This window comes from Xyrauchen texanus, unplaced genomic scaffold, assembly GCF_025860055.1.
Source record: "Xyrauchen texanus isolate HMW12.3.18 unplaced genomic scaffold, RBS_HiC_50CHRs HiC_scaffold_641, whole genome shotgun sequence".
Lineage (NCBI taxonomy): Eukaryota > Metazoa > Chordata > Actinopteri > Cypriniformes > Catostomidae > Xyrauchen > Xyrauchen texanus.
Window position 1 is genome coordinate 1 of NW_026266623.1, and position 24,408 is coordinate 24,408.

Genomic DNA, 24,408 nt, shown 5'->3' on the forward strand with positions numbered 1-24,408 from the left:
TAAAAAAAAAAACATACATACATACATACATACACACACACAGTATCTCACAAAAGTACACCCCTCACATGTTTGTAAATATTTGATTATATCGTTTCATGTGACAACACTGAAGAAATGACACTTTGCTACAATGTAAAGTAGTGAGTGTAGGGGTGGGGGGACAGGGGTGTACTCGCTGTTGTTGCCAGCGGTTTAGATATGAATGGCTGTGTGATGAGTTATTTTGAGGGGACAGCAAATTTACACTTATACAAGCTGTACACTCACTACTTTACATTGTAGCAAAGTGTCATTTCTTCAGTGTTGTCACATGAAAAGATATAATCAAATATTTACAAAAATGTGAAGGGTGTACTCACTTTTGTGAGATACCGTGTGTGTGTGTGTTTGTATATAAACATTGTCGTTCACATAAATTTATTGTAATTACTAGATAAAACAAGTAAAAATGTATTTTGTAAAATAAATCACAGTAAGCATTTTTAATTATTATTATTTTTTAATCAATTATTTTGCTGCACCAAAGATTTTTACTTACAGCAGCCAAACTTCAGCTCATTAACAACATATAGCAAGACATTTACAACCTAATTATTATTTGCATTAAAATAAAAACTGTTTTCTAAAAGTTTCTTTAATAAAATACAATTTGGGTACCATTTATGCTCTTGGCATACTATTACTAGTGACTTTCTTTCTTGAAATTAGATAGCCCACTAATTCTCAGCTCATTTGGACCTGATCAAATCAGTTAGAGAGAATTAAATCCAAGAACTACTCTGACCAATTCAGTTAGAGTGCTGTCCCTATACTTAGTAGCTTTTGCAGTATAGGCCCTTTCCCATTTTAGGTACTTTTACCTGGTACTAGTACATTTTGTCACGTTCGCACTTAAGGAACTATGTTTTCAGGGGATTTTTGCCTACTTTGGAGAAGGTACTTTGTGGGGAGATAGGGACTGTGGGACACTGTAGGACAGGGGTCTCAAACTCAAATTACCCCAGGGCCACAAGCCAGATGGTGTTCTTGATCGAGGGCAAGTTGCTTCAATATATATACAGATTATTTTCTGCAGTCCCTCCTGCAGCAAAGCACCCCACAACATGATGCTGCTTCATAGTTGGGATGATGTTCTTTTGGCTTGCAAGCCTTACCCTTTTTCCTCCAAACATAATGATGGTCATTATGGCCAGGATCCATTTTTGTTTCATCAAACCAGAGGGAATTTCTCCAAAAAGTACAATCTTTGTCTCCATGTGCACTTGGAAACCGTTGTCTGGCTTTTTATGGCAGTGTTGGAGCAGTGGTTCCTCCTTGCGGAGTAGCCTTTCAGGTTATGTCTATATAGGATACAGATTTAGATACTCGTCTACCCGTTTCCTCCAGCACCGTAACACGGTCCTTTGCTGTTGTTCTGGGATTGATTTGCACCAAACTACGTACATCTCTAGGAGACAGAATCTCCTCCCTAAGCGGTATGATGGATGCGTGGTCCCATGGTGTTTATACTTGCATAATATTGTTTGTACAGATGAATGTGGTACCTACAGGCTTTTGGAAATTGCTGCCAATGGATGTACCAGAGGTCTTGGCTGATTTCTTTTGCTTTTTCCATGATGTCAAGCAAAGACGCAATCACTCTCTGTCTCCCACACACAAATTAAATATAATTTAAATTATACAGTAAATTACAGTGAATTAAATCAAATTAATTCACTGTAGTGAATATGCATCCACTTTTGTCTCATTTACCTCAAGTGCACATCATAATATTTTGTTTGATAGTCTCCAAAATTTTTTTAACCTTCCTACTGTGAATTTACCTGAAGATAATTTCTTAGGGAAAACTCTCCTGGCTGACGTGTTTTGTGCTTGTCAGATCATATTTAGTTTGGATAGTATGTGAATAGAGATAGAGGGCTTGTTTCTCCCCGCATATTTCCCTGATATGCAGTATACTTGATGTTGTCTCGATACAGTAAGAGTCTGATGAAGCAGGTGTTCTATTCGCACAGCATGCACAGCGCGAGTGAGCGAGCGAATAATCACATAAGGACACATATACACATGAAAACTGATGCACAGTACAAAATACACAATATATAATTAGTCCTAACTGTAGAAAGCACATCGATCTGAAGAAAAAGAAAGATCATACACATTTCTAGACAGTTTTGAAATCAAGGCTAGATGTCTGTGAAAAAGTGGACGTTTGGTCACCCTAAATTTCACAATGAAATATTAATTATTTTGCTGTGGCGCTGTGGATTGATGCAGAGGCAGAGCGGACCAGTGAATAGCGTTCAGTTAAAAGTTGTAATTATTGCTGCAGTTATAGACAACAGTTATTGGTGCATGGTGGACAGAGGTTTTGGAAGTTGAGTAACTCATCTCTCCCTCAAAGCAACCTAGCAGACTAATCTGCATGTTTAGTGGAGTAATGACACCTGATATTGTATTTCATGAGAACGGCTGACCCATTGGAAGTAACAGTCCCGTTTAGAGATGAGACTCGAAAAATATCATGAGCTGCTTTGATGTAATGGTGAGACGATTTTAAAATATATAATAAGGACATGACTTGCATAGCAATCATTTTACACATTTGAAAATTAAATAATTTTAGTTCAGTTGGACAGGCAAAATAACTGACTTGGCTGTACAGCGCATTAAAAATATAAACTGAGTTGAACGCGCAATCGCATCAACGGATGCTTCCAGTACAGGCAGCTAGGTAGATCATGGATCTTGTTTTGTTAAGTGTGTAATAAACCATGTGGTATATATTAGGCTATGGTTTAATAATCCTTTAAGATAATTGGGGAAACATTAAAAGACCCAATCAAAATGCAGAAAGCAGAAATTCATTTGCAGGCCGGGTTTGAGCAAACTGTTAACACTCACGCGGACCATGTGAAACTTTCTTGCGGACTGTTTTTGGCAGTAGTTTGAGACCCCTGCTGTAGGAGGTCCTGCAGCCTGTGATTGGTCAAAAACCTATGGCACACAAAGCATTGAGAAAGTCCACAAGCCACCATTTGTAAACAACTAGCCGCTAGCCTGCTACTCAGAGGATTTTACAATTCTCTTAACAGAAAAAAAGAAAACCAACAAAGTATACAAAGAGGATCACCCATTTCACGTGTGTGTGTGTGTGTTCATCGGGAGACATGCTTTGAGTTTTGTGTGACTATACAGAAAATGAAGTAATTTATGGATTACTACATCGATTACTACATTTGTTTCCTGGGATGACAGATATAAATAATTTGTTTATTGAGAGTGGGTAATTGACCTCTATCATATACTAAACCATCATGAAATCTAGTTTACATGAGGGAAGTATTGCATATGTAGAACAGTCCTAACAATAGTGTAACTCCGATCCTGGCATCCTCCAACGGTGTTGTTGATTTTGGTGTTGTTGCCATTGAATTGTACGTGCAAATAACGTCACAAGAAAATCAGTCGAAAGATGGTGTCACTATGATGGATGGTGAAAGATGGTGTCACATGTGTTGTTGCATTGTATTTGTATTTGAAGTACCTGCATTTAATTACATCTGTAGTTACACTGTTAACCTTAACCCCTAATCCTAAGCCAATCATCTTTTTCTGGCCCTCCAACTGATTTTTGTTAAAACTGCTTCGCCGTCTGAAATACCAGAGCGCTCTCTGTGCAGTTCATAGGCTTGAGCCTCAGCAATCAACGGTGAGTTTAACAACACTCAATGGCGTGTGCAACAGCATTCAGCCATCATCAGTTGTCCAGACCTGAGCGCGTGTTTAAGCATTTGTTGCGGTAGATTAGTTACACTGCTTTGCAAAACATGGATCGCATCATTTAGGTGAGCATTCGATCACAACTTTTCAAATGTATAGAGTTGTCAAATCTACAGATGTAAAAAATTATCACTGCAGTTGTTACAAGAAAGTTGTCAGCACATATGCACATCTCAGGCAACAAAATAAATATTGATGATGAAAACAGAGAAAATGCGCTGAAAAGTTTTTTTGTTTTGCTTTTATTCACTATTCTTGAAGAGTTAAACAGGCATGTCTCATCTGTGCAGGGTTATTTTCCACTCACTGAAAAGGATGATATTTATTGAAAGAAATGAACAACAATTGAGCTTTTCTTTCTTTCTTTACCAAAAGAAAATTTTATTTGGGTTGATATTGTGAGAGGGCTTTACCAGATCTAATTATTGTTCCTCAGTTTTAATAATTTGTAATACAACAAAATAACCCTCAAATGTTCAAATGATTATTATGTTTAGCTTGTTTGTTCAAAGTAAAGTTGATAAAAAATGATTTGTTAGTTAACCTGTTAATACGCAATCCCCCACACGCGATAGTGACGTCACTCTGCTTACATTTAATATACATTATAATTTACAGTCTATAAATGTAATTAATGTTAACAAATTATACATATTTCCAAAGGTCTATGGGTTCAACATTGATATCCGATCTCTGTTTCATGATAGCAATGCTCCAGAAACAGCAATTTAGTTATTTGTGCCAGGAGTACAAATGAAAACATGCAATATCAAAACAGGACTTCATACCTCTGTTATGAAAACGCGAACGCCAGATGAATCCAGTTCACCACACTTGGGTCAATTGTCCATGACAAGCAACACTTTAAAATTGATATATTCGCCATTGTTTACATGAGATCTCGCCTGAAAGAATTACCCTTCGTCGTCGTTCTTCAACAAACTATGCAATCTGAGCAGCATTCATGTTGTAAAACTGCATATTATCTTATATATTAGAGTCTCGTAATCACAGCGAGCCTGTCTCCAAAGTTTAATTTAAAAAATGTGGCGTAGTTTTATTCATAATAGCCAAGCAGTGCAGTCAGATCGTGTGTCATCTTGAAAGGCAGAGCCTTAATTTTACTCTGTATGCTTCCAGCGGTTTTACAGAGATAAAAGCTTGCAGGAAACGTATTTTTTGTTAGATCATCTTCAAATTTAACATAACTTCTTTAGACTTGTGGCTTTGAGAACATTTGTATTTCTGGTTTGTCTGAGTTGCAATTTTATTATTGTTTTTTAGATTATAAATATATGTTCAGCACAAAATATTTCCATTACTATAAACTTCAGCTTCTCTAACTTTAAAAAATGACAACATATATTAATTGTGAAAACTTGAGAAATTAAGCCCAAAGTGTCTTCTTTCAAAAGATACTACAACTGTGTCCATACTCCAAAGGGTTCAGTAAATACATCCATTTAAGTTCAAGTATGTTATTTTCATGGTTTGTGCTCAAAAAGAGGGTGAGTATCAACAGGTTAAGAGCCAGTTCTTATGAAGGAATTTATGGATAGACCTTAAAACATAAATCAATACAGTATACCCTGTGACAATTTTAATATAAACACACAGTATTAAGGGTGTTTTTTAAAGTAACATGTTACTTGTGATGAATGTGCTAGCTAAGATGAATATGGAAATTCAAGACTGTAGTTGAAGAGCTCTGCTCTAAACCCCAACTCAATCCCTAGCCTCAACTATATTTGAATCTTGTTAGAATTTTGCAGAACAACATGTAGTTCCATAATAATTACATTGTATTGTATGCATTTTAATGTTAGAACATAGTAGTTAAAGACACCTAATATAAAGTGACCGGAAGGCTTTTACTGCACAAAAGAATTCATGAAAACATGTCATTTAAAAGTCCATCATTACCCTCCCAGTTATTTAGCCACTGAACAAGACAATTTGTGCCCTTACCTTGTAGAGGCTCAAAGGTGTCCATGAAGTCCAGATTGGGCTGCAGAGGGATGAGGCCAGGCTGGATCATATCTGCATTCCCTGCGTGGGCTAAGGTGACAGCCAGACTTGGAATCAGTTAATATAACTCAAGAATAAACCTGTAAAAAAATGGTGACTGTGATTTCTCACCAATCTCCCTGGGATTGGGCCAGGGAACGGGTTGATGAGAGGCCAGTGTCGAGAAGAGTGTGTCTGAGAACTCAGACATGAGCACATCCATGTCAAAGAGGGATTCCATCTCCATTGGAACTGGAGAATCACGGCTGTGACGACCACCCCCGATGAAATCCTCATCCTGGCAGAAGGGGACACGGCAGGTGTCTGGACACACTTCCCCAAAGAGTGAAAACTGTTCCTCTGCCCCCTTTGGGAGGTCAAAATGGAACAAGCAGGCCAAGTCAACAGACACACTCAAAATTCATGCAGAAAGAAAATGCAGGCATCAAGCATGATATACTGTATATTAGCATGTACAGTTACAGGCAAATGTTTGACACAATTGACGGAATTGGTTTCTTGTGATCTTAAAAACCTTTTTATCTAAAAGCACATGGGCAGGGTACTTTTTTGCTCTCCAGCCACACTGCCCAATTTTACTGTTCCACTGTTTTGTGAATTTGCACCCTAAACGTCCCTCAAAGTTGAAATAATCTCACAAACATCTGTCCAGCCGAGTCCCCCAAAACATTCAAGAAACTCTTAACAAACACACTATATTAGTATAATAAACTTTAACAGTACTAACACTCTTTAAAAAAACTGAAATGCTGCTCAGACATACCAAAATCTCTGTACTAGCATGTCATTTTTAACCAATTTTGGAACTTTTTATTGCAGCACTCCTAATGCTACAGTCTCCTTAAGCCCAAAGTATACTTCGGTTTTTATGCGTACACTAGAGTATGCGTACAGACAAACTGTCTATTAAAATATACTCCATTTGACTGTGCCCACATACACAACGTGCTACGACTTCTATGCAATACTGGAATATTTCTCTTCAGGAGTTTAGAATGATGATGACATTACAACACTCTCCCTGTATGTGTAAGATAGCATTTACTAAGGCTTTAGGATGATTTGCTTGTGTTTGTAGCATTTCTCATTTAGAAGTCACTAAGGGTAAATATGGCTGCTAAATAAATGGAAATTGCTGTTTTTAAAAGTGTGAAGTTCATGCCTATACATTGGAAGCTACTGAAAAAACTATTCTCCAAGCCACGTTGAATCAAATTCAATCTAGGCAGTTCTGAGTTCCTTATAGGATAACACGTTAATTACAAATAAACAGCAAAGTTAATGAAACAACAAAAGAAAAATCTTGCTGTAAGAGCATGCACATACCAATAAAAAAAAGTGTTTATGGTCTTGGAGAAACAAAAGGACTTAATACAAAGCATAATCTATTATAGTGAGAGGATTTATTTATACTATTGGGTTCTTGTAGAGCATGGGGCTAGCAATGCCAAGAACATGGGTTCGATTCCCAGGGGATCACACAAACGTATAAAATTTACATCTTGAATGCATAAATGTACATGTATCTTTCTTACTGCGCATCTTCTTAAGGCTTACAATAAGTTTACACTCACCTTGAGCAGGCTGGAAAGGTCTTCATCCTTGTGCTTCTGTAACTACAAAATGTAAAACTTGTAAGTGCTTTATATACAATCAAATTTATTAATTTTGCAAATATTGGAAACATGGGGACCAGTGATGTAGAGCAGGAAACAACAATAAATAATATCCTGGTTATGTCTTAATACTTACCCTTTTCTTGAAATATGTTCTCCACTTATGATACTCTCTGATGACTATTTCAATTCTCCTTTTCCAGTACTTCCCTTCTGTTGCTATTGCCTACATAACAGAATAGTTGCTACCATGAGAAAGTGATACACATTTATAAATTATTTGGACTGTCAAGTGACACCAAAGAGACTCACCTCTGTTGGTCGATGTACTCCTGAGTCCATATTGCCATCCAGAGGTGTAACAAAATGGCAAACAGGATTCTGTCTCTTCTCTACATCTTCCAGAAAGAGAGGAGTTGCAGAAATAAATCAACAAGCTATTTAAACATTTCAGAGCAAAATGTAGCTCTCATTATTGGTCTTACATTGCATATACCAGGCTCTCCAGATAGCATTGTTGAGGCGAATCTTGTCCCTCCACAGCAGCTTGAGACCTTTGAAGTTTTTCCATTTTGGTGACACCAACCTCCCACTTAAAGACAGGGAACACAAAACAAATGAATATCTTAATTACATTACATGATGGCACATGTTTAGGAGTCTGAGATATGTCATTGTTATCATTTAGAAGACACTTGCTTGTCAAAGGCATAAAAGTACTCAGACTACAGAATCTCTCATGGGCACAATAGTCATAGTAAAAGCAGTTTATATAACAAATATTTGGGGCAAAAATTCAGACCTGGGTTGAATAGGCCCTTATACATCACACAAATAAGGCTCAGCAGTGCGTAGGGCATAAAAAAGCCCTTTTGCCTCAACTATATTTGCAATTTAGAAGTTCATATAAAAAATGTGGATAGAAATAAAATTTAAATATATTGGCATTATTATATTACATAATTTGTCATTATCTAAATTTTTATAATTCAGGTCTATTTCTACAAATCAATAAAATATATTTTAAATAATCTATGGAGTCACTCCTTGATAATGCAAATCAGTACACCAAAAGGAATTACAGAAGTCATTTGGAGAGTTTTACTAATTATAAATATATAACTTGATGTTATATGGCCATATTCCTCGGTTCATTACCCTTATATCTATTCACCTCACAATTACAAATTATAAATAACATCCACATCTGATTTCATTGACCTCAACCCGCTTCTATCTCTGCACTAAATGCCTTAAAATGTAATAACAATTACATCACAAAGACAAAAAAAAAAACCTAATCTGTGAGCTGTAATGATAATAGATTTATAATAAAATGAAGGCCATTTCATGGGTATGTAAACATCGGCTATTCTTGGATCAGGAATGACATGGCTGCCAAGGGATTCCTACTGTGTTGATATCCAACCAAACAAGACACATGGTAGCACACGCAACAAGCTATGCAACTTGAGTCTGGTTCCAAAACAATAAAAGATCTTGCTAATATAGTATATTTGTGTGATTTCCACGATGCAGAACACAATTGCAAAATTCTGCAAAAAAAAACTAATTCTGGGGAGTGGGGTGGCAGGTGACCGCAAAATTTTGGCATTTTTAGTCAGTAAAACGTGTGTGATATTTCATGACTTGAATAGCATGTGAGTTGTTGGATGAAGATGAACAGGTAAAAAAACTAAATAAAAAAAGCATGCATTTAAGAAAAAAAAGTTCCTGAACTTCTTCAAATGTCATTTTCAAATTCAAAGCAAATTATTTTGCTTTGCAAACATACATTAAACTGCACAAGGTAAGATTCTGCCAATGCAATGACCCCAAAACATCAAAAACCTACACCAAAAGCAAAGAGAAAACAACGTATAGCCTTTCAAATGACAATAGCACAGTTATCATATGTTAGATTTATATGTGTGAAAGTTTTTTTTATATCAGCAATTACAGAAATACTCAAACCAGCCTGTCAGGCACCAACAATCATCCATGCGATTATCTAATCAGCCAATCAAGTGGCAGCTATGCAGTGCATAACATCATGCAGATACGGGTCAGGAGCTTCAGTTAATGTTCACATTGTCCATCAGAATGGGGAAAAAATTTGATATCAGTGATTTCGACCATGGCATGATTGTTGGTGCCAGATAGGCTGGTTTGAGTATTTCTGTAACTGCTGATCTCCTGGGATTTTCACACACAACAGTCTCTAGAATTTAATCAGAATTGTGCCAAAAACAAAAAACATGCAGGTATGCGGACAGAAATGCCTTGTTGATGAGACAGGTCAACGGAGAATGGCCAGACTGGTTCGAACAGACTGGTTTTGAACCGTGACTGGTTCGAGCCTACGGTATCTCAGATAACCACTCTGCACATTTGTAGTGAGAAGAATAGCATCACAGAATGCGGGTTGGTGCCATTTTTGCGGCACGAGGGGGACCAACACAATGCGGGTTGGTGCGGTTTTTGCGGCACGAGGGGGACCAACACAATATTAAGCAGGTGGTTTTAATGTTGCGGCTGATCGGTGTATATTCAAAATTGATAATATACACATATAATGCCATATAAGATTACATCATTTATAATCCATACACCCAAGCATGAAGCATGTTGCAAAGCATGTCTAGAAAAAGTTTTAAATCCACCAAAGGCTGAATAAGGAAAAGTAAATGAATTCATAGCCCTTGTCTTAATGCCGCTCCCGATCTGATCCACTGCACGTGTGTGGTACGCTCCAAATTTACGTGACAGTTTAACAACACAGAGACTGATATAGAAGACAGTGGTAATATTCCCAGTACGATTGTGCACAGTGTGATTGTAGCTCAAATCCGTATACACTGGCTTAAGACCATAACATTTACATTTATGCATTTGGCAGACGCTTCTATCCTGAAGCAACTTACAGTGCAATTATTACAGGGACAATCCCCCCAGAGCAACCTGGAGTTAAGTGCCTTGCTCAAGGACACAATGGTGGGTTTAGATGGGTTCTAAACCATGGGTTTAGAACCTGTGACCTTCTGATTAACAGCCCTGTGCTTTAGCCACTACACCACCACCACTCCATAACTGGCCTAGGCATGTTCGCAGATAGATTGCGAATTATTGCTTTGTTCTGTGACGTGTTTCAAGTGTACTGCATCTATAGCAAACATTTGGCATGCGATCATTTTGTCAAACTTTGCTAGTTGAATAGTAATGATCAATTATTTAATATTGCTGCACTGCTCAGCATGAACCGCTAGAGAGTGCATCTCTATCTGCTGGGATTTAGGAATATACACACAAATTGTTTGATATACAATAAGTACTTTCTAGATAAACATGAACATCTATAGATATTGATTTCTAGATAGACTTGGTTTAGATAAAATGAATGCCTTCACTGGCTAAGAATTATTTTGCAGCTTTCTTATTCTATTATTTCTGAACATCTGGGTTTATTAGATTTTAATACATTTTTCCATTTACACTCCGTTGACAACTACCCACTGTGGTACATTTTTCTTGCGCACCTTTGTTTCCAATGAAAAGAACTTGGATTTCTCCAACCAGGTTGCCTTGCATTCTAATAAAAACCATACAATTTGAATCATGTAGGAGTACATTCAAATTGTGAATTGTCCATGAGTTAAAGATTAAAAATAAAGATAAATTTTTTTGCCATATTGCCCAGCTCTAACCGCAACACATCAAACTTTGGCCAAATTGTTGCGGTTTAGTAAAGAAATACAAAATAATTCTATAATAAAAAATGTATACAAGTAATTGTCTTGGCTGCAAATAAAGCCAATTTGAGGAAAAAATATATAGCTCCCCAATAGCGGTGCATGTTGTCATGTAAACACCCCACATTAAAAACAAAACCTACATATCTTTAAATGTATACAATAAACAGCCTATTATAGGATTTTTAGCTAAATTTACAAAGTAAAACATTTCACTTTATAAGATATTTTTGGCAGAAATGAAAACAAGGTCTCTACAAGGGATTGTACTGCTGTTTAGTGTTGATTAGGGATGTAAAGATACATTCCGAGCCGGTTGAAAATCGTTGAAGCAGTATATTTTGACCTCGCTTTACAGGCGCGATAGCAGCAAACAAGTTGTAGCGTTAAACAGTAGCAAACATGTTGGCGGCAAGTGTAGATGTTGATGATGCCCCATCTTCATTAAATCAGAGGTGTGGCGGCATTCTGGCTTTCCGAAGACTAAAAATGAAAGCGGTGATGTGGTAACAGACAAAACAAAAACTGTGTGTAAATACTGCAAGATGATGTTAATATACACCAATAGCACAACAAACATGATGCAGCATACAAACGGTCACCGCCATCTGCATGTAAAAACTTATTAGTAGGCTAAACCACACTGACCGGCGGATTTGCAGCCCCACTTTGCTGCGACAAATGCGAGAGCCAAGGAGATCACAAGGTGTATCTGTGTTTTCATGGCAAAAGATATGAGGCCGTTTTCTGTTGTAGAAAATGAAGGATTTAGGCGACTCGTCAACACATTGGAGCCCAAATACACCATTCCATCACGCCCCCACTTTAGCCAGACTGTCATGCCAGCGCATTACAGGGAAACAAAATCTAAGGTAGTTGAGACCCTCAGAAAAGCATATAGTGTATCAATTACAACCGACAGCTGGACCGCCAAGGCTACCCAGAGTTATCTTACAGTCACAGCCCATGTGATAACCAGTGAGTGGGAGATGGTTAATTTTGCTCTCCAAACTGGCCCATTGTTCGAAACACACACCGGAGCTAATATTGCTGAAGTTTTCAAATCAGCTGAGAGTGAATGGGGGCTTCAAAAGGCCAACCATGGAATTGCGGTGGTCACGGACAAAGCAAGGAATATGGATGTTGCTGTCAGAGAGGCTGGGCTGGTCCCCCATGTCAGGTGTTTTGCCCACACTTTGAGCTTAGCCAGCCAAGCGGGTCTGAGTGTGCCCCGCATGAGCCGTTTGTTGGGCAGAGTGAGGCGCATTGCTGCCTTCTTTCACCGAAGCTCCACAGCCACAGCTGCGCTCGCAGCCGAACAGATACCACTGGAGCTTACAGCGCATAAGTTAATCATCGATGTCGCTACACGCTGGAACAGCAGTCTGGATATGATCGAACGCTATCTCGAACAGCGAGCAGCTGTGACAGCAACTCTCATGAGCAACGACGTTTGAAGAAATGTCCGTGACATCGATACTTTGGATGGCTCAGACATCCGTGATGCGGAGGACATGGTGAGGCTTCTAAAGCCACTCAAAACGGCCACCACTGTGTGACGAAAAAAATCCAACTGTGTCTCTCATTGTGCCCTTAAAGCGTATGATCGAGCATAACATGGCATCCAACGAAGAAGACTGCCTCACTGTGAGCATCATGAAGAGAGCTATACTGAACAACCTTTACAATAGATACAGTCTGTGGAATAGGATGTATTCCACAGACTGAAGGAGAAAGCGGTGCTGATGTTGCAGAACCAGGTATTGTATTTATTTTACTCTTTTACTTGTATTTATTTTTAATAATTTGTTGATTTTTACGGCATATTTTTCTAAATGTGTTCAAGAGTAATGATACAAATTATAACAAATGATATTAAAATCTTGCCTTTATAACAATGTGAAACCCCTGTCAATGTTGTACTTCTGCTATTTCTGCTATTCTGCTGTGCAGGATGAGGGCAAAGAAGATGCCAGTGGCCCACCCCCCTGCAGCAGAGCAGCCTCTTGACCAGACAGACAGAGCAGGAGCTGAGCTGAAACAACCTCCATCCAAGAAAACAGCATTGGAAGATCTCCTTGGAGGGACTTTCAATGAACCAGTTGCACAGCACATCAGTCAGATTGATGCAGAAGTTAATAAGTACAGAGCTGAAACATCCATTTCCCTCAATAGCTGTCCACTCAAGTGGTGGAAAGAGAATGCTAGGCTATACCCACTGCTATCCAGTATAGCAAAAGCATATCTCTCCACACCAGCCACCTCTGTCCCTAGTGAAAGGGTTTTTTCATCAGCACGGGACATTGTGAATGTGCAGGGATCTCAGCTTCTGCCAGAAAATGTGGATATGCTGATATTTCTTAAAAAAAAAAAAACATTCTAAGCTAGGAAAGAGCACAGGCAAAGCCTTAGTTTGTTTATATGAAGAGATGTATTTTTTTTATTATTTTATTTGGGATTTGTTTTAAAATGTCAATTTAGTTGTTTTATTTGACAAAGATATTTCAGTTTCACAAAGAAATATGCAGCATTTTGCATATGAGCAGTGAGAAATAATAAAAAGGACACTTTTTTATTTATCTTAAATCTCATTTTGTTAAAAAAAAAAAGTGAGAAAATCGTATCGTGAAACCAGTATCGTGAACCATATCGCATCGAGAGTTGAGTGAATCGTTACATGCCAAGTGTTGATTGTTTAATCTGTTGAGTTGTGTAAATTAGATTTAATCTAATAGCTTTATACAGCTTTATATAGTACATGCCATTGAAGAGACTGTAAGTCTATCCTCACATCCTCATTAATTCCCAAAGTCAAAAATCAAATATGTCGCTACTCTGAAAAAGGTCTAATCTATCTACTGGTGTTCCTCAGAGATCAATATCCATATTGTAATGACAATTTTTGGAAACTCCAGTCACTGAATTAAATTGGCTACTTTATAAATGAAAACTACTTCTAATTTTTTTTCTCTACTTGGAACTAGTGGAATATTTTTTATTTTTTTACCAAAATACTAAATGATGAAACATTTGATATCAGTTTGTTATGTTGTTAACAAATATTATTATTAGCCTATTTTAAACTTTCCTCAAGAAATTCAAGATCTTCTCCAAACAAGGCAACAAAGAAAATTATACCCACAGTAAGCAAAAAACAAATCCAACAAAAATAAATACTTCTTGCAGAACATTTTTTTATTTTGGACCGAATTAATGTGGAGTTCATCTTTTGGCTTTCATAATATTCCTTTGAGTGCTTCATTTTAAGGTGGTTAAATGGATTGCTTGTAATACAAATTATAGTCGTGCAACACAATTTGTACATTTGTAGAATTTTTATGCTCTGTGCCAGCTTTTGTGAACCAACACCACAGATGTCCACCTGTTTTAATACAAGTTCCTCTTCGTTTTCTTGACTTGTTTGGGAGTCGTCCTGTTCTGTTAAGATGTCTTTCTCCATTAAGAGGTTTTCCTGGGTCAAAAACTGAGTAGAGTGAGTGATCCCGATTTGTGCTCTACTGTATATGGAGCACAAATATCGGGAAGCCTGCTGGATTCTCACGCATTTGCGATCTCCAATGGTAGCACGCACAACACTCACGTGAAACAGATGAGAAATTTAGAGCTTTGGAAGCGACAATCACGAGATGAATGCCATAAAATTTACTTGGGAGGCTGCCAAAACCTTCCAATGCCATAAAAACCCTCTCAATGCATCTTAAATTCTCTCAGTCTTACGTGAAACCCTGCCTACATAGATACGTCCACAGATATTTACATATAGCGATATACACAAAATTGTAAAATCTCTATCGATTGACACTTTATATCATCATCACTCACCCAGCCCTAGTGATGACATAAAGGGTCAATCAATAGAGATTTTGCTATATCGTGTACTGTATATGTGCATATCTATTAGTGGGCAGGGCTTCAGGTAAGACTAAGAGAATTGAAGAGTGGTGGACAAGGTTTTTCCGGCATTGAAAATTTTTATGAAAATCAGCAATTCACTGGCATTCATCTTGCGTTCAGCACTAAATAAGTTTCTCATCTGACACGCATCCGTGTCTCATGTGAGTGACACACACAGCATCTCTGGAGTAGAGGTTGGCCGATTAATTGGCCGATATTTAGCATTTTTTAAACATAATCGGCATCGGCCAATATCCAAGTATATCAAGCCGATTATTAGGCAGGCGCATCTGTGGGCAGCCTAGTGTTGTTGTGGAACACGTGTTCGACGCATGCTGCCCCTAGAGTCATTTTCCAGCAGAGTGAGCAGACCTCATCCAGTGCCTAACAAGGAGCTACATTCCTTGGAGAAAACAGTAATGATTAAATTTGTATAACTTCTTTATATTTAATTAAAAACTTTTGATATGTTACTGCCAACTTCGAGAAAAAACGCGACATGACGTTCGGCTACTTTGTATATTGATAGCGTAGTTGAAGTTGCATTATCACAGCAGAAGGGTTGCTATCATGTCACAATAAGTAAGCAAGAATTTTGCAATGAATCTGAGACTTTTATTTGTTCTGTTTGTCTGTCTTATATTTGAGAGGGTTGTCACTCAATGCAGAGAAATAAGTAATAAAAAAGATACCAACGCACTATAGGCTAGTGAAGGACTGGCTTTGGTAAGCTCGGACGTTATCGGTTCTGCTATCGGTACTGGGGAAATTAAGAAAATACATTTATTATTGCCATAAAGAGAAAGTTATTTTATCTCGCCAGCCATTTCTACGTATAATAATTCTATGAAACCATTTGACTGTGATGCAGTTTAGCTATTCACAGTCAGAGAGAGAGAGATCGATCTTGCTCATGCGGTGCCACAGCGAGCACAACACAAGCCCTGCTAAATGAGTGACAGAACTAAACATTCAAACGTAGCCTGGTTTAGATCTGTGATATTAGTCTGATTTTATTTTAGATTTCGCCTTCCAAAGATTATAAAAAGAATATTTATACATAAGCCGCATTCTGTCTAGCACAACTTCCTTCCCTTCACAGCGGTGCACTGACATTTCTCCCTAAAACTCAAACTTAATGTCAGAATCAGCACGATCGGTGATTGTTGTAAAATGCAGTCTAGCTACTGTTGCTAAATTGCGGGACGCGTTTAATAATAAAAAGAGCGCAAGCGATACCATTCCCAAGGCGGCACGCGCTCCGATACAGACCACAACGAGACAAGCAAAGTATAGGCTACTTTGGGTTTCATATGCGCGTCTAAACGATTAACTATACACAAAAATATGTCAAAACGACCGGCTTGGAGATTCACTTAAACACAGTTTATGTCTTAAATGGATGTAGTTATGGAAATAGTTGGGAGAAAATATGGCGCATCAGGAGCCTATTAGATCTGAACTCGGTCTTAAAGGGGAAGCTGTCTAATCAACATGTTGACGATTGAGCCATTACTGCGAATCAAACAACAAAAGGCAAAGAAAAAAATCACTTACAGCTCTTGAATGAATAACTTCTGCATTAATAAGCATTAATCTATCTATGATAAACTATGCAGTGTTATTTTACAATTGATTACTTTATTAGATTTCTTTTTAGACCACACCTGAACAGTAATGTTAGTAGATCTTCCTGAAATTAAATAACTGTGCCTATATAAATGTTTATCTTTGTGTAATTGTTTATCTTTTGTTTATCTAACAAAAAGAACCGTTAAGAATACCGTTAAAGTACCGGATCGATAAGCAGTATCGGTAAGATAATACCATTAAAACCTTAACGATACCCATCCCTAGTTATGCCTGTGCTTCTCTCGGATGCTCTGAATATTGGATTACGTGTCTGGATTGCCCCTAATTAAAGCTGCATTTGGATCTCAACCTTCGTGTCTTGGAGCAGTTGGTAACACCTGCTTTGTTTATTTTATATATTTGTTATACATTATTTATACAATATGTTTTTACATTATAATTTTTAATTTAAGTGTACAAGTGCAGATTGGAAGTGTTCAATAAATGTATTTGTTGAGGAATGTTGTCTATCTTATGTAATTATTTGGGTTACATTTTATCTTTCAAATAAAAGGTTCAAATAAGAGGTTAAAAACAAGCACATATCAGCCAAAATAAATCGGCAGCATTAATCGGCCATCGGCCAACCCGTATTTCAAAAGATCGGCCTGAAAAAAACAATATCGGTCGACCTCTACTCTGGAGCACACAAGTGTGCATGAGTCCAGCAGGCTTCCCAATTATTTGTGCTCCAGAGACATGAGACTCAAAATTGCGGCACAGACCACATACGAGGTGAATCACATTTTTTTTAACAAATTGCTATGGAGGAAGTCAGACATCTCAAATGACAAGACAGCCCAACATTCCAATTACCACTGATGAGGAAAACAGCTACAACACAGTCATGTGCCAAAATATAGGGTTTTTAAAGTGAACATCTCCCTTTCCTAAAATTCTGTTTGAATGATGTTAGATATTTGGAAACAAACCAGCCAAGCTTGCCTTCAGATATTCATATATTCTCTATAGAGAGAACTTAAATCATTAACAGCCTATAAGTGTTTATTTTCATTGGATATTTTTTACTTGAGTGCACAGCTCCACCTGTCGTTCCAGCCCCCCACCATCTCAGCTCGTATTTCAGCCTGCCTTTCAGATATCTGGATCAAGGAACACCACCTTCAGCTCAGCCTTGCCAAGACAGACTTTTGGTAATCTCTGCCAACCTTTTTGTTGACCACAACCTCAATTTATATTGCTTCAACAATATTCACACCAACCAGAACAGCCATGAACCTGGGAGTGGTGTTTAATAACCTTCACTGGCCAAATCTAGTCTACCTTTCCTGTCTTGATATGCAGAACCGCTCTTAGTCCAAGCTTTTCTCATATCAAGATTTGACTACTGCCGGCCTCCTCACTAGCACAATTAAGCCACTGCAGTTGGTCCAGAACGAAGTAGCATGTCAGGTCTTCAACCAACCAAAGAGGGCCTATGCCAGCCCCTCTTGATCTCACTCCACTGGCTACCTGAGCTGCCCGCTTTAAATTCAAAGCTTTGACTCTGGCCTTAAGGACAGTCGATGGAACAGCACCTTCTTACTTAAACGCACTCCTCCAGGTCTATGTCCCCTCTTGCTCCCTGCAATCTAAGAATGAGCAACGCCTGGTGTGGAATGCACTTCCAACCCCCACCCGAACTGTTGAGACCTTTTCAACATTCGAAAAACAGCTGAAGACATCTTTCATGAGCACTTGCATTCTCTCGCTAATATATATAAATAATGCTGCGAGCATCACCGTGACAACCACTCCACCACAGTGGTACAGTGCCACCAGCGGTTATGCATGTGATGTAAACATATCAACTTACATAAAAGACCTTACGAAATCCTGAAATATATTTCTGAAATAATGTAATTTAATGAGTATAATGAAGTATTATATATTTTGTATCCGTGTTGTGGATTCTTTATCACACTGGCATATGAATTTTTCATTTTTTAGAGACTTAATTTAGAGATGCACAACAGAGAGCATTGTTATGGTAATGGTGTATACATAAGACGCATTTAGAGCACAACTCAAGCCAAATGCACACCACAACTAGGTGTAACAACTACACGTCCATTCGTTCCCAACTTAAGTTACAATCCCGAAATGCCTTAACAAATTCACAAGTTTATTCATGTCAAACAACATGAAAGGGCTTACATCCTTTTATGCGCTCCATCTAGAACTAAAGCTCCACTGTGCATTCCCTGACTTCATTGATTCACAGATTAAAGTTATAATATTATACTAATGTTGTTAAAATAGCTGTGTGGCAGCGGGGGCGTGGTCAAGTGCATGTCTGGAGAGACAGAAAGCGATAAGGGCACTTACACCTGAGCTAAATTTTTACTAACACCTGTCTCTAATTCCAGTGAGCACAGGGAGAGTGGATAAAACCACCTACGCCACCAGCAGAAGGCAGAGAGTGTCTGGGTCATGAATCGGTTGTTATTGTGAAGCTGTAGAGTTGTTATTGTCAGCATACAACACAATATTTCCTCAGCACCTGATTGGAAATCTGAACCTGCTGGGCCTGGACACCTCCCTCTGCAACTGGATACTGGACTTCCTGACTGGGAGACCTCAGTCAGTCCGGATCGGGAACAGCATCTCCACCACTACCACACTGAGCACTGGAGCCCTCCAGGGCTGTGTGCTCAGTCCACTGCTGTTCACTCTGCTGACTCACGACTGTGCAGCAATGCACAGCTCGAACCACATCATTAAGTTTGCCGATGACACGAACGTGGTGGGTCTTCATCAGCAAGAACAATGAGTCAGCATACAGAGAGGAGGTGCAGCGGCTAACGGACTGGTGTAGAGCCAACAACCGGTCTCTGAATGTGGACAAAGCAAAAGAGATGGTTGTTTACTTTAGGAGAGCACAGAGTGACTGCTCTCTGCTGAACATTGACGGCTCCTCTGTGGAGATCATCAAGAGCACCAAATTCCTTGGTGTTCACCTGGCGGAGAACCTCACCTGGTCCCTCAACACCAGCTCTATTACCAAGAAAGCCCAGCAGCGTTTCTACTTTATTTGAAGGCTGAGGAACGCACATCTCCCACCCCCCATCCTCACTACATTCTATAGAGGGACTATTGTGAGCATCTTGAGCAGCTGCATCACTGCCTGACTTGTACCGTTTCGGACCGCAAAGCCCTGCAGAGGATAGTGAGGACAGCTGAGAAGTTCATCTGGGTTTTAGATGGCGAGCAAACAAACAGTTCTCGTAGTCAATGTGTTGAATCCAGGAGAAATGGGCAGAAATAAAGACCTGAGTGACTTTGACAAGGGCCAAATTGTTATGGCCAGACGACTGGGTCAGAGCATCCCTGAAACAGCAAGGCTTGCGGGGTGCTCCCGGTCAGCAGTGGCGAGTGCCTACCAACAGTTGTCCGGGGAGGGACAAACCACAAATCGGTGACAGGGTGTTGGGCACCAAATGTTCATCGATGCACGAGGGCAACGAAGGCTATCCTGTCTGGTCTGAACCGACAGAAGTTCTACTGTTGCACAAGTCACAGATCACATTAATTACGGTTACCAGAGGAATGCGTCACAAAACACAGTGCATCGCACCCTTGGCTGCGTAGCCGCAGATTGGTCAGAGTGCCCATGATGACCCCTGACCACAGGTGAAAGCACCTACAGGCACACGAGTGTCGTAATGGGACCTTGGATCTGTGGAAGAAAGTTGTCTGGTCCGTTAAGTCCCATTTTCTTTTATATCACGTGGAAGGCCGTGTACGTGTGCGCCATTTACCTGGGGAAGTGATGATCACACACAACAGTCTCTAGAATTTACACAGAATGGTGCCCCAAACAAGAAATACCCAGTGAGCAGCAGATCTATGGATGGAAATGCCTTGTTGATGAGAGAGGTCAACGGAGAATAGCCAGATTGGTTCGAACTGACAGTCTACGGTAACTCAGATAACCGCTCTGTAAAATTGTGGTGTGAAGAATATCATTTCAGAATGCTATTTTAATTTGGATTATTTATTAAAACTTGGACAGATCATGGACAATGTTACATTGTGTCACGGTAATAATATGAAAAGTATTCTATTCTATTTCCATTTCTAGAATTCTAGTTTTGAAAAAACACTAATGCAGATATTACAGCCCGATTTTTGCTCGCCAACAGTTTTGTGGAGATCGCCGACAAAAGCCTGAAGTCATAGGAAAATCAGAGCTTGCTCCCGTGAGTGACGATCATCGTGCAATGTGAAATATGTTTTGTTTGAATACAGCTGCAGCGTTTATCTATAGCCAATGAGAAAGCAAGAAACGGGGCATGGGAAATTTCAGTGGGAGGAGTCCTGATGTACCTGCAACAGAACATCAACTAGCATGGCTGCGGTATCAAGAAAGTCTCATTGGACCAAAGAAATGGAAGAAAAATGTGTGGAACATTTGCAGGAACACCAGTGCCTATTTGATATTTAATCTGAACTGTACCAAACCATGTGGAGAAACAGAAGTGTTGGAGAGAAATTGCCAATTCTCTTGGACAGTCAGGTAAGCAAATAGGTAGATTTTTCAGTAGGAGGTACTTTGTATTGTAACCAATAAAATAAATGATTAAAAACCATTCACATCATATTCTGAAATGCATAATATATGATCATGCAATTGTTTTCGTATCTCGTATCACTTCTCGCGTGTACTCTGTTGTGAAGCGTAATTTGTAGTCCAGGCAGTGTCGTCAGGGATTTGTCAATAGTGAAATGTTTTGTAATGTGTTCACCCCTGTCGCCGATTTGTCGTGTAATTTGAAAAGACAGTTGTGTAATATGAACGGTACCATGATCCGACCACTTTGAAAGTCTTGCAGTGTGTAGGAGGGATAAACAAGTCCAAATTTATTTTATTTTTTTGTACTACATTTATTAGTCCTAATTTGAGAGCAGAGTGTGTTGTGGTAATGAGAAATTAACCAGAAAACTTATTTTGAAATTTCAAATAAAACATCCCTTGTAATCTATGTGCAAGATGGAACTACATGTATCTATTGTATTCAATATTCATAATGGATTCTTAGATACAAACCCTCACTTCAGTGGTTCAAGTGCAGTTAAATGAGAACTGCCAGTAAATATCTGGTTTTAAATAAGAGAAACGAGAACTAGATACACACAGCTAACGCAGAAATGACATAACCTGCCAATTTACACTTAGACAAATGCAGCACTGCACGTTATGTTCAAACATACATGCCCGGATGCTCTGCCAACAAGTCAACGTTGTCGCACACTAGTTATGTCTGTATCCATACATAACATTTATTTGCAAAAGAATAACATGGCTAGTGGTTTAAAATATTTGACGCCATTATTTTTGTGGTGAGCTTGATTGGTTGTTAACGTTACAAATTATAATATTATTTGCAGAGTTCTTCAAAAAACTCGTGACCAGACAAAAGGGCGTCTTATTTTACAAACATGGCGTTAATTTGGTAAAACAAGCTTAAATAAAAAGGATTTTAAGAGTAACACCTGAAAACGATATATATAACCTTAAACGGGGAACTTTAATCGCAAATTTGATCAACAAAGAACAAACAAAGAAACAAAGGTTATCCGCTTGCTAAAACAAACGATCAACTGCCCCTTACCTTTGGGCGGCTAGCAGCGCGCTAGTCTTTTAATGGAAATGCCTTAGTTGATAGAATGACGAGTATTGTGGTATAACTAAAATCATTGCTCAAACAAGATCAAAATAAACTCGATTTATTTTAGTTACCTAGCCAACTCACCTGTAAGCAAGGGTCATGCACTCAAAGAGCTTTGTCAGAGAAGCATCGATGGAGAGATGCGATGTGCTAGTCTTTCCGAAATGATACGTCTGGCAGGTTTGTTTATTAACAGTGTCGAAGTCGTAACCTTTCTTCGGGGGGTGATCGGTATGAGGAGAAGATACCATAAAATGACCGCTGTGGATGATTTGTGACTCACGTCCATCAAGTTTTTTAAAGGAAATATTCGACTCCTCCGTATCAGAATCATCGTCTTGCTCTTGCTTGATAATCATTCGGTACTGTCGTGTCTCTCGCGTAGCCATAGCGAACAGTAAATACTAATTCAACTTTCTGCTGAAATATAACGATAATACTGTGATTTATGTCATTTCCTTGGTCTATAAACCCTTAGATTGAGTTAGATTGTTTTACTCGCTAATTCAACGTCCTCATACTACTCCGCGCCCTCAACATTAGCCTCAATGCTATCACTTGAAACTTGTTGAAGAGGTTTGGTGAACTGGAGACATGATGACCGACCCGATCGCGATTGGTTGACTTGAGTGCACACCCTCAAACGCTGAGAGAAACAGAAACACTATGCCGGGAACAACTGTGACTGTCAGTCTAAATATCGTTCTTTGCAAAAAAAAAACAGCAGTGTTGGGGAGCATCGGAATACATGTAACGGGATACATATTTAAAATATAAGTAACTGTATTCCATTACAGTTACAATTGAAAATATAGCTGCAAGCAGCAATGTGATTCTTCCTCAAAATGGCAAATCATTTAAAATTGATCAGTAGAGGGTTGGGGTTAAACCCTCCCAATGGAGGAATCCAAAAACACGTCTTTCTGTCTGAATCCTAAACGAAAAATGTTCAGTGTACAGGAAAATCCTTCATGCCGGACCTTATGGATCCTTGAGGCTTTTTTTGTTCCCAATGAGAAATGAGGTATGTACATTAAGTTTCAGAATTTAATAAATGGGGTAGAAATGCCATCACTTTGAAAATAGGACATTTGGGCATTTAGAACGTTTTTGACTAGTGACTGAGATATTGGGGTTTAAGGTGAATAAAAATAATAATCATAAAACCATCAAATAACAATAATTTCCTCCTACCAGAAGAATCTAATAATTGATAATTAGTATAGTAACATTCAAAATGTATTTTGATCACTGAAGAGATTACTTTGCATTTTATTGTCATTTGTTTAATTTAATATTTAGTCATTTCAGATGAAAACCTTTATACATATAAATTATGTGATCCACATAATTGTATGTGTATTAGTGTATTTGAACAGCAGCAAAACACTTTCTGATGAGTTACATTCATACAAGTTTGAAATAAGTTTGGAGCAGAATAGAAATAAACCGCATGTAAATTGTCAGCTTTACGCTAAGCTAAAATGCTATTTCACATGCACAGGTTACCAGGCAAGATCATGTTTATCAAGAAAATTCACGTTAGATCATTTCTTTTTTTTCTAGTAAGACCTTTGATATTAGGGCAAAAATTTTATTCTCGATCATATTTTTTGTATTGTTTTCCTGTAAAAATATCTAGAAATCCTTAAAACAATATCAATCAAATTGATCTTGTTTTAGAAACAACACTGCAGAAGATATTTAGGGTTTTCTGAGAATGTCTTTTTAACATGTGTATTTTGTCTTTTTGTACTGGCAGTTTTTACAGTCAAAACAAGTGGGGAAAAAAAAAAAAAAAAATCTACCAGTGCTGAAGTAATCCAAAGTATTTGGAATACGTTACTGACCTTGAGTAATCCAATGTATGTTACAACCGACATTTTACAGCATGCATTCTGTAATGGAATACATTTAAAAAGTAACCCTCCCAACTCTGAATAAATGTTTCTTTTTTACAACTAAAAGCATAATTTGGCTTGTAAATATTTTAATAGCTACTGATAACGT

The 24,408-nt window shown here is 38.4% G+C and overlaps 1 protein-coding gene across 1 annotated transcript; it reads right to left on the reverse strand.

Moving 5' to 3' along the window:
- Window positions 1-5,754: 5,754 nt before the first annotated feature.
- LOC127642474 (MLX-interacting protein-like) lies at window positions 5,755-23,416 on the reverse strand (the record flags this gene model as incomplete). Its single annotated transcript, XM_052125094.1, has 7 exons — window positions 22,483-23,416; window positions 7,916-8,022; window positions 7,743-7,828; window positions 7,567-7,656; window positions 7,389-7,430; window positions 5,926-6,160; window positions 5,755-5,844 (listed from the first exon to the last, which is right to left on the reverse strand). Coding segments are annotated over exons 1-7 (955 nt in total), but the record flags the coding sequence as incomplete, so codon positions are not given.
- Between the last annotated feature and the right edge of the window lie 992 nt (window positions 23,417-24,408).